Below are 11,492 nucleotides of genomic sequence, written 5' to 3'. Positions count from 1 at the left end.
TTGCACAAAAGGGAATAACAATAAAAAAAAAACTTTAGCTGACAAACAATAGTTCAGTAAGGGGCGTCTTTTATATAACGATGCAGTTTTCCTTCGAATAACGAGATTATTATCCTTTATTTTTGTATGCACAGCAAATGGCTATGGTTTAATTCAGTTGCTGTCTTGTGAAAACCGGGCATCTCCAGATTTAGTGATGTTACATGTTACAAGATAACACATTATTTTACTTCTTATGATAAATAAATCATTGGAAACCCGATTGAAATTATCAAAAAGTTGACACTGTTGTTTTGAGCTTTTGAAAATGTGGAGTTTTGGAGATTAATTGTTTTCACAGGGTTGTGAAGATAATCGCCGGTTCATTTCTCACTGCAAATGTGTTTCATACAGCTCTGAGCTGGCATAGATCAATTTAAACCCCGATTTATCAACAAAAATGTGGATATATTATTGCCAAGGCACCAGTTAAATAAAGAATCTAAGTGAAGCCACACAGGAAACAAACTGTCAAAACTTTACAGTAAATGGTACAACAGTAAACAATTGATTGCAACTTTAGAATATCTTTTAACTTTATTGAGCAAATTTCGCTCAACAGTTAGAATTCCTCAGGGAAGTGAAAGGCCTCTGATTTATCTGCTTTAAATTCACAGTGCTGTTAATAACACTAGTGCAGTGCAGTGTATATTACATATCAGTCACTGTGGCTTTTAGTGCATCTAATTCTTCAGTAATGTTTCTGGAAATACTGAAAAATCAGACTTGCAAGCAACAAAAAAAAATGCACTACCAACATAAGAAAATATGCTTTCGATACAAACAAAAACAAATCACATATTAAACATTTAACAAAATAATAATGCATGAAGTGTCATTGACACACACAGTTTGTACGAAGCACATACAGTAGATAAACGGAAACATTAGAGCAGAGCGTCTTTTGAACAGGTTTGAAAATGTGTTTAGCCTTCATTCATGGCAACTTTAAACAAAAGTTGTGGGACATGTAAACCATATAAGGACCCATGAAGAAGAGCTTATGCAGTACAACATGCCATAGGAACTCAGTTGATCCAACATTTCAATTTTATAAGCAAACATTTTCTTCAATTTATAGAAAATTCACTCTGTAAAAAATTTGACAGAGGTTGTAACCAGCCAGCCTCAAACCAATCGTTTCTTCTTTATACTGTACATATGTGTTTTTATAGCAATACTGCAAATGTATAAATGATGATAATGCTGCACTTACCTTCTTCACTATTAGTATTCATAAACATTGATTCACCAAGGACAGCAATTTAGTGTTGTTGGATACAGTATGTCTGTAAATAGGGACACTGTAAATACCTAAAAGTCAATACTAATTGATATTCCAGATTAAGACGTATGCTTCTACATGCAGATTGTACAAAAGGCTCTTGAAACTCAGTATCTTCAAACAATTTCACAGCTTAATGATTATTTAAGTATCAGGTATTTTTTTGTAAATCTTCTAAGACACTAGGTTTGTGTTAAGGCATGAAACACAACTACATGTAATGAACAGTAAATTAAAAAAAACACACAGATTTGACACATCAGTTTAGACATTTTCTTAATTTGTGGACATGATTAATATGTGAAATACATTTCCACCTGTGAACGCTCAACAGGAGAATTCAAAGTGTGAAGAAGAGAGGGTCCGTTTCACCTCACAGAAGACCAAATACTTTATGGAGAAAGTCCCAAATCCACCAATTAATTCACTTAGTTGACAATCAATGTGACCCTTATGTGACGATCTAATATGCTGGTGAAGACCTGCTGGTGGTCCGTGTGCTCAGTCCGAGTCAGAGTCTGAAAACTCACCTAGAAAAAAAATGCAAACAACAGATTAGGTATCTGGATTGGTGTGTACCAGTTACATTAATATTGAACTTTAATGCCAGAAAGTAACAAGTAATTGAACAATATGATGCACTTGAAGACATGAATATATGTTGGAGGACATCATGGATTTAAGTATCTGACGTTGAGTTATGATGACCCAAAATCTATGGCTTCTACTTTGATGAAACTACAGAACAAGCCCAAACTTTGAAAGATACAACAACTCTGTTTTTGAAAGTGCTGGTTCCCCCCATAGACTGTATGGGTCACCATCATCACATAAAGCATCTTCACAACCCTCTAGATGTATCACTAATTAGTTTGATTTTTTTTAGAAAAGGTTTAAAAAGTTATTCTCTAAAATTTGCACTAACAGAGCAAAGTAAATTAAGTGAAAGGTTCTCATTTATTGCATCTCAAATACAATTGAAAAATAACTAAAGTATCTTTCTCTATCTTTCTTTGATCTATCTCAACATCAAAGTTAAGGAGGCACATTCAAGCATGCAAAAAGGGTTGTCTCTAATATTCAAACGGTCTGTCTATGATGCAAGTTGTGAACTTGCGTCTGCCAAAAACAGTGAACCAAAGGAAGTGGCTGAAGCACTAACCTTTAAATATCATGTCTAAATTGATACTGTCATACGCATGAACACAACTTGGCTCACTCTTGTATGTGCACTGCCCCAATAAGTCAACCTTACAACTTTAAATGGTGGATTGACAAAAAATGAAACACAGCATAGTTAAAGCAAACACATTTTAGTTTAAGAAATGTGGATTTTTTGTACATTTAATAAAACATACTGCGCAATAATTCATATCTTACAGGCCTATATTAAGTCATGTTTATTTGAATAAATAGAGTATATTTATTTAAAATCAATCAAATAGTCTTATTTGTCTGATTTAAATCAGATTGTCCTTTGGGTATTACCTTGCTGTCTCGATGGCTCCTCATTGGTCTCCCCTCCCCCTTGCTTCAGGAAAGTGGCCAGCTCATTAAAAATGAGGTAAAAATCTAAAGCAAAGACGATGGTGGCAATGAACCCAAATATCTGTGAAAAGAAAGGCATTTGATATCAATACAGGGGGAAATTACTGGTGCGATAAAAACTGAATTATTCAACAACGATTTAAAGAGTTGTATGTACTTAACAATACATAAACAATGGAGTTGTAGGCTATAATCAGAGATGAAAAGGAGAATTTACCCCAGCAGCCTTAGAGGCAGCGTCCGCATATTTTGATACTGACATTATGGAGATGATGAAGTAAATAATGGAGGCAGTCACACATCTCAAGAAATCCTTTAAGAGAGGAAAGAAATAACATGTTTTAGAGGAAAACCGTAACTTTTTAAAACATTTCTTTGTTTTCTCATGTACAAGATCATGGGTATCCAAAACAAACTGCTCTTACCATAAGAGGCCAGAGGAAGCCTTTAAACCTCTCATTGAATTTGATGGAGTAGGCAAACAACAAGAAGAGAGCAGAGAGGAACTCCAGCAGGGGAAATGTCACAAAGGCTGCTGCTGTGGATGCCGCGAAACAGATAAATGAAACAAAGGACAGCGCCTGAAAGACAAATAGAAAGAGAAGTAAGTGCAACAAGTACAGCAAGTTTGGATCAATGAGGAGTTCATGACTCATGCCTCGAACAAAGAAATAAAATGTGTTTTCTTCTGTGATTGAAGACAACTAGAGATATTGAGGAAGGGACATATCCCCCTGTCTTGAGTTTATGTTAATTCCACATACATACGGTAAATACAAAATATTTATTTCACAGTACAGTATTTAAGTTTGGATTCTGATGATCTCATTCTATTTTATGTGTAAATGTTTTTGTTCATCCTGCAACTTTCCATAATTTGTATTTCACTATGTTATGTGTTTTTGTTTCAACCGGAGGAGCTGTCTCAATATTTGTATTGCTAAAACGACACTAGCTTTTATGCATAAACCAAATAAAGCTTTTGAATCCTTTAACCAATTGATTTATTTCTATTTCATTTCAAACCTTTATTTAACCAGGTGAATCCCATTGAGATCATCGATCTGCAGAAATTAGGTTACACATGAAGACAGAAAAAACAAAAATAACAGAAAAACAAAAAGGACATAAAACAACATAGTTACAGGGTTACAATTTACATACCTAACGACGTACCAACAGTATCAGATTGCATAGCATCTATCAGAGTTTAAAAACATGAAGTGGAACCAAATTGCTCAGTTTCCATTCTTTTTGCGTACTGTTCCAAGCAAGAGGAGCTGCGCCGGAACCAAAAGGCACATTTACATTTTCGACCCAACAGATAAATACATTTACTCTTTTAATCTGCTCCCTAAGATCATGTTACCCTGCCCTGAAGCTGTGAGTCTGTGTGAGTTACAGCTTCAGGCCCACTTCCTGTTTGGAGATACAGCTGTTAAGAGCTGTAAAAAGACAACGTTTATTCACTCAGGCCTTGTCGTTCTCTCTCACACACGTTTGTGCAAGCACCCACAAACACAGAGCTGTTACTGAAAGAGGACGTTCAAACGTGCTCTGTGTTTGCAACAAGTAGTTCAAATGTATGTAAATGAGCCTGCCCTGTGTTTGACGCTCTCTATTAGGAGTGCTGGACAGATCACATCAGTGCCATATAAGCAAGTCCAGACACTGTAATCTTAGACAGGCCCAGCCATCTTGTCTTTGTCTCAGTCCTCCTACCCTGGCCTGAGGTTAGGAACTCCCCCTGCCTGAACCCACTGTTGCAGCTGCTATTACTTTAAAATGCTGCAACTAAGCAGTATGCTGTCAGGGATATATAATATTTCTCTGTAATAAGACACATAACAGCTTCAGGAAGCTTTTATTCTGGTTTTTCAGTAGATCCTCAGGCATTGTTTGCTCAAAGAGAATAAAGTATATGTTGGAATGACTGAGCAACAGCACAGGATGAGCTTGTGTAGTCTTGATAATTTGTTGCATACGCTAGCAAAAAAGAAAGGAAAACACATCATATCAGTGAGACAATAATGTTTCCTTTTGTTTTGAGTCCAGAGAATAACACTGGTCTAGGGCTGAAAGTAAAGATTTTGATTTTTCTTTGGATAATTGTTTAATCGTCTAATCATTTTTTTATAAATCCATACCAAAAGCTAACTGTGCTAGGTCAGATGTGAGGGAGCTTGTTTTGAAAGCTTTGCCCTTAAAAGGTTTGCGATGAGTCAACTGCGCAGGTATTAAAGGTATAGTGAAACCCGTGAGTGCATGAGTGTTAAACACCTAAATACATTATAAATTCTGAGGGCCAGAAAATGGCATACTGAGCGGAGAATTCTGACAATCCAATCCAGTTTATACAACCTAGGGAGACAGCACAACTTTATCACACCATGCACGCGCATTAACAGCCTGTTTGCATTATGGAAATGTTTCAAATGTTACAAAAATCTGCTTTTTTCAAGGGCATACAACCTGTGTTTCAGAGTCCTTATTGGGCCTGTTGCTGGCAAAGACTGAAGCCTAATGAGCAATACACAGTGCTCTGACACATTGTGTATAATAAGGGATGCTCAGCAGAATATGTGTCTGACTAATACTCCCAGGAAGGGAAAAGCTACAGCCTGCGTTCATTTTACTGTACAACTGCATACTTAATGAAATAAACAACAGCTTCCCAGCATTGAGTTTGAACTCACACAGTGCACATGGCACAGTACAGTAAACAACATAATAATATCAACAGAAAAAATACCATTGATAAACCCATACAACAACAACGACATACACAGATGAATCAAATGAATTCCATTTTCTAGTGTTCTACAAAACCAGTAAAAGTTGAGTTTCTGAATGCATCAGTTAGGATTGTAGAGGATAATAAATAAAAAATAAAAAAACATCTCTCATTACATCTATAGGTATCAATGCAGGATTTAGGACATTTGTTTTTGCCCTCACTCATAGATAATGATGACGCCTATTTTTTTTCGGCTGGCAACGAACACTTGAACAAAATGTAATGCAATTTGCACCGTCAGTTTCTTCTGTAACAATTTGTTGCAGTTTGGGTTGGGAGATACCATGAGACAAAAGGTTCTACCATAATGTTATACTGGAGTAGCTTTCCTTTTACCATCTCTGACTGTACTAAATCTTTGTGGGCAATGTTAGGAATCTAGGAGCATCAAGGTTTTATGGCAAGGTTGGGTTGTTATTTGCTTTTGTTGACATTGTAAGCTCCTTTTTACTTGTCCATTGTTTAATTTACTGAATTAGCCTAAATGTAACGCAATTCTTGTTTAAAGCTATTCTTGCAATGCAATAAACAACAGATCAAGACTTAAAAGTACATAGGGAGTGATTCACATACAAAAGCGTGTTTCTAAAAGTGTGTCTTTGGATTTGAAAGAGAAGTGTATCCATTCTGTGGATCTTCCTGTGGCCTTTTAGTTAAGCTATGCAGAAGCATTTTAGCCTCAGGATGAATATCACAGTCACATTGCTGAGTGGCATTAAAGAGACTGCATTGTGTGTGTGAGAGAGTGCAAGGGGCTGCTGAGCTCTGCATGCACACACAGTAAGGACTGTGCTCCAGGCTACATGTTATGGCAACAGACAAAAGGATGTGACTGAGAGGAAGATGACTGCATGCTCTCTCACATGACACAAATCTGAGGGTTCATACAGCAGTAACAAGCAAGAAGACATCAACCCCCCACCACTATCACTATCAAACACAAGTATAGTCAGTCATGCTTTGTTCAAATGCACTTGAAAAGCCACTGAAAAAGCAATTCGGAAGTTGTTTTTATAAGCTGATTAAATGTATTAAACAAACAGAGTCTGAAAAAAGTGTATACTTGTATCTAGCTTGATCCCTAGCAGCACATATGGCTATTTTCAATGGAGAAGATGGTTACAGTGATCTTCAGTGTCTCCATAATCCATAGAAAACTGTATTCCAACTTTCCGAAGTGTCCCTCAAAGTTGCTCACTATCCCTTTAGAAACCCTGTGACGAAAACCGACTGACCCATATTCAAAAGGACAGTTAAATAGTCCGTTAAAGTTATTTCCAAATGTGCATTAATGCAACACATTGTCACGGCTGCCATATCTCTTACAAAAGAGAAAATACAACTATCAAAACGAGGCGCGATTTGACTTTTGGGCGCGTTTGGCGAAGGCATGGCACAGTAAGAATATCAGTGGTTTCAGATCGCTCTGGTCCATTTCTTACCACTTCAGCAATAAGCAGCATTCCTTTCCTTGAGGAGGCGAACTCTTTGCTCGGGAGGACCGACAGCAGGACAGTCTGGCGCGGGTGAGTTGAGCTGGGAGTCTCGATGTCCCCCATGGTTGGATAAAAAGAGATATGAACTCTCCTCAACAGTCAGAGAGTTCAAACTAACCCGCAATGTAACGGATCAAAAGCTAAAGAAAAGATATGTGGAGGCGTGAGGCTTCTCGGAGGTGGAAACGGAAACAATGACAGCGCGGAAACGCAGCGCGAGCTCCCAACAAGCGCAACATCTGCTTTCTCCAGATGTGAAATGTGATGCCCCCAGCTGCACACATACACAACACAATCGTCCGCCATCCAGTGGAAATATCCAACTCCTCATGTCAGAAGGCAAAGAAAAGGCTTTATTGATATTTGTGTCTTATTGAGATTTGTGTCAAATACAAAAATATCGTCAAACACAAATCAGAAATAGCCTACATTGCAATAAAATACATTTGGATACAGAGTTTGAAACATGCCAGTTTACAACACTTCGAGTCACATTGTACAGTAAGCTCAGGGGAAATGTATCAGTTGTAGAGCATTTGGAATTGTTAATGTTCATTGTTTACAGTATTAATTTCACTTCTTGGCTGGTTGAATGTGATGTTCTTGAAAAGTACGAAGCTGTCCACACACATCAGCCCAGCGAAGACAAGACCAAATATCTGGAAATGAAGAGCATATTTGACATGCATATTTCCTGTCAACACTCCAGTGTGTCTAAAGAGAAAATCAAATGTCATGTACATTGGGCTACAGTCAGAAGATGAATGCAGATAACAAGCAATGGTATCCTTGCTATCTGCTATTTATTATTTTGATGCCAATGTATGAGGGGAAACTAAAACCCATTTCAAATGTGACCCCCAAAACTGAGATTTCAATTATAGATTAAAGAATATATATTTCTCACCCCTCCAACCAGCGTGCCTGTGACAGTGTAGGTGGTCGCCGCCAACAGGCTCAAGACAATAAAGTAGACTGCAGCAAACACTGAATTAAAAGCATCCTGCACAAAAAAAATAGCTTTAGAAAAATGACTTTTAAAATGCAACACTTACAGTATAGACTTAAATTGTTATGTGCTGTAAAACATCACCCACAATGAGAGGCCAGAAAAAGAATGTCAGCCTCTTGTTGAGTTTGAACAGGTAGAGCAGCAGTAGAAGGGAAGTGATAACAAACTCCAGCACTGTGGCTGCAATGTACTTTGGTCTGGAGGCTACAGCGAAACACACAAAGGCCACAAAAAGAATCACCTAAAGCAGAAACAGAGACACAACAGTTAGAAAATGGTAACTGCAATAAATGCAATTTGAAAACTTCTTTAAATATAAACACAATATTGAGCTTTCGTATCAGGACGATTCTGCACAATAATATCCTGCATTACTGGACATTTGTATTTCCACATGTATATTTTCCACATATTCTTTTTTAATGCTATTTTATTTCGATTTCAGAAATATTTGTGGACTGTCTATTTCTTGTCTCTTAATTTATCTTGTATTCTCTATCTAGAGTTGTCATTCTAATCTTCCAGCAGGAACCAGAACATCAGCTGATTTACTCTTCCTTCATAAGACGTTGCACATCCTATAGAAAAAGAGGAACTGAGTGTCGGCTAATATTTCAACATCACATTTATTTTTAAATACAAGTAACTAATACAGTTGCGAATATGATCTTTTAATGTTGATCACTGCATTAACAAACTAGCCCTTGTCACATTGTTAAACACTCTATAGAGCAGATTTGTTACACTGCTGTTATTTCTTCACACGCTGTATCTTCTTCCCCTTTAATGTGTGCAGGTTATATACTTAGTTCCTTACTTATGTTGCCAACCATGAAACTTTTAACCTCATGTCTCACCATCTCTGCTACTTTCAGGATGCCCCTCTTGGATTTGATAAACGCAGTGTCCACCTCCATGGCTGTTATTCTACTTGGATCCTCTGACATGATGGTGCGAGTTCATTTGCAAGACAGCTCACAGTTTGTTTCCTGAAACAGGCAATTTCCTTTTAGCTGTAAAGGAAATGACTCTCAGCCAAAATAAGCGCAATATTTTCACACCAGCAGCTACTTGCCACATCTGCTGTAAAAGATGTGCACTACTTTATGTGAGCTCTGACTTTTACAGGACAAAACATTTTAACATAATCTCCACCACGGCAAGTAATCCATCAAAATTGGAAGTAGAGAGTTTAGTTGACAATCACTTAAAGGGTACATACAAAATGCACTTTTTGATGCCTTTAAAACATAAATATGTGTCCCCGGTGTGTCAGGGAACTCACGCAGAGTCATAAAATAAAACCCTTTCTCTTTTCCTCCGTACATTGGTTGCGTTTCCACTAGGCTTAGTTCCAGCTAGCGGGTACTTTTTCGCAGCTTTATTGCTCTCCAAAATTGAGGTTCTTTCCGTGCCAACAACCGGGCTGAGTATGCTAAATTAGTGTCAGAATTGCTGGCAACTACAACAAAATGAACATATTTTACCGTGATTTAATTGTAATACTCGTTTCAAAATGATGCCGAAGTAACAACATGCTGATACCGGTTAGTAAAAACCATGAATTAATGCTTTGACAAGTCTGCAGACAGACGACAGGCGAAACACCTTTTAAAATGTGTGTTTTCTGAATGGAGATCGGCTAAGCTAACGCAGTATATGCTCCGATCGTCCACACTCACAACAACGGCCTATACAGACATAAATAAACCAGCGGCCAGTAGGGCCTGGCTCATTTCGTGGCATCTGCAGGCAGTGGCAAGTACTTCCGGCATCTGCCACAGAGGCCGCTACTCCGTGGTATCTGTGGCAAGTATATGCCACAGATGTGGTATCTGTGGCAAGTATATGCCACAGCCACAACTTGCCGTGGCAAGTAAATGCCACAACCATGCCAGTATATGCCACAACTTATATATGCCACAACTTGCCGTGACAAGTATATGCCACAACTTGCCGTGGCAAGTAAATGCCACAAGTTAAGAGTTAAGAGAAGGTTTACCGTAGCTGCCACCCGCCTTCCGTGGCAAATGCTGATATTTAAACCCGTATTTATCGCGTAAAATGTCGCTGTTTTGGCATGACTTTATCGGACTGATCTGTACACAAGACTGATGATCTGTTACTGATGGTCCGATCATATTTTTTAAAAAGATTAAACATATGTTCAGATTTTACTTGGAGAACGTGGTTTGTTAAAATAAATAAACGTGCTATTTTTATGATAATACTCAAGATATATTATTAGTAAGTTGACATAAAGATCTAACATTGTTGACCAGAGGTGGGAAATAGGCTAACTTGTATACTCAAGTACTGTACTTGTGATTTAGAAATAGCCTAGTTGTACTTTAGTTGAGTATGTAAATGGTATGTTACGTAGTAGGCTACTTACCCCACTACAACTCAGAGGTAAATTGTGTAATTGTAGCCTACTCCCCTACATTTATTTAATACGCTACCTTTAGTTACTTACTACAGATTCTGATTAATGATGATACATATAATCAAGTCTTAAATCAGACTTTATAGTTACTCTTGGAGTAAATTCACAAGATACCCTACTACAGTATACAAAGTCATTAAAACTAGCTGCACCTTTACCAGCTTTGAGAACACTTTCATGATCAATCATTATAATGAAAACATGTAATATGCACTTTAAGTATATTGTTATGCTAATCATTTTGCGCTTTTACTTGAGTAACATTTTAATGCATGACTTTTACTTGTAACAGAGTATTCCAACATTTAGGTTGGCTACTTCTACTTTTACTTCACACTAGAACCACAAGGGGTCGCTGTATAGCCTACCTAAAACCACCAACGTGTCAAATGAACGAATGCATTGATTTTCAAGGTACAATGTTATTTTATTTATCATACTAGAACACAATGAGTGTTGCCACTACATTGCCGTGGCATGTGCCTTGGCATTTGTGGCATCTCCCACAGAGGCCACTACTCTGTGGCATCTGTGGCAAGTATATGCCACAGCCACAACTTGCCGTGGCAAGTAGGCTATATGCCACAACTTGCCGTGGCAAGTATATGCCACAACTTGCCGTGGCAAGTAAATGCCACAGATGCCACAACTTGCCGTGGCAAGCATATGCCACAACTTGCCGTGGCAAGTATATGCCACAACTTGCCGTGGCAAGTAAATGCCACAGATGCCACAACTTGCCGTGGCAAGCATATGCCACAACTTGCCGTGGCAAGCATATGCCACAACTTGCCGTGGCATTTGCGCATGCTGAACGGGAGTTGCCACAAGATGCCAGAGTTAAGAGAAGTTTTACGGTAGCTGCCACT

General features: G+C 38.0%; 2 protein-coding genes across 2 annotated transcripts; both read right to left on the bottom strand.

Moving 5' to 3' along the window:
* Positions 1-550: 550 nt before the first annotated feature.
* Positions 551-7,372, bottom strand: LOC307030458 (CKLF-like MARVEL transmembrane domain-containing protein 3). Its single transcript, XM_079666906.1, has 5 exons — positions 7,112-7,372; positions 3,298-3,453; positions 3,090-3,185; positions 2,813-2,933; positions 551-1,854 (listed from the first exon to the last, which is right to left on the bottom strand). The coding sequence occupies exons 1-5, from the start codon at positions 7,226-7,228 to the stop codon at positions 1,826-1,828; spliced, it is 519 nt and encodes a 172-aa protein (XP_079523032.1). The 5' UTR covers positions 7,229-7,372; the 3' UTR covers positions 551-1,825.
* Positions 7,373-7,497: 125 nt separating this feature from the next.
* Positions 7,498-9,778, bottom strand: cklf (chemokine like factor). The gene is made up of 4 exons (XM_079666907.1): positions 9,035-9,778; positions 8,263-8,418; positions 8,073-8,168; positions 7,498-7,824 (listed from the first exon to the last, which is right to left on the bottom strand). The coding sequence occupies exons 1-4, from the start codon at positions 9,122-9,124 to the stop codon at positions 7,711-7,713; spliced, it is 456 nt and encodes a 151-aa protein (XP_079523033.1). The 5' UTR covers positions 9,125-9,778; the 3' UTR covers positions 7,498-7,710.
* Positions 9,779-11,492: the final 1,714 nt, after the last annotated feature.

The sequence above is a fragment of the Notothenia rossii genome (assembly GCF_949606895.1).
Source record: "Notothenia rossii genome assembly, chromosome: 2".
Classification (NCBI taxonomy): Eukaryota; Metazoa; Chordata; class Actinopteri; order Perciformes; family Nototheniidae; genus Notothenia; species Notothenia rossii.
This window is presented reverse-complemented; position numbering and strand designations above follow the sequence as displayed.

Excerpts from the sequence above, each read along its gene's own strand:
- LOC307030458 (XM_079666906.1), bottom strand. The coding sequence starts at position 7,228 with ATGGGGGACATCGAGACTCCCAGCTCAACTCACCCGCGCCAGACTGTC. Across the intron at positions 3,186-3,297 it reads GCTTCCTCTGGCCTCTTATG|GATTTCTTGAGATGTGTGAC; the intron begins GTAAGAGCAGTT and ends CCTCTCTTAAAG. Across the intron at positions 1,855-2,812 it reads GGAGCCATCGAGACAGCAAG|GTGAGTTTTCAGACTCTGAC; the intron begins GTAATACCCAAA and ends TTTTTTTTCTAG.
- cklf (XM_079666907.1), bottom strand. The coding sequence starts at position 9,124 with ATGTCAGAGGATCCAAGTAGAATAACAGCCATGGAGGTGGACACTGCG. Across the intron at positions 8,419-9,034 it reads TCCTGAAAGTAGCAGAGATG|GTGATTCTTTTTGTGGCCTT; the intron begins GTGAGACATGAG and ends TTTCTGCTTTAG. Across the intron at positions 8,169-8,262 it reads TCTTTTTCTGGCCTCTCATT|GATGCTTTTAATTCAGTGTT; the intron begins GTGGGTGATGTT and ends TTTTTTGTGCAG.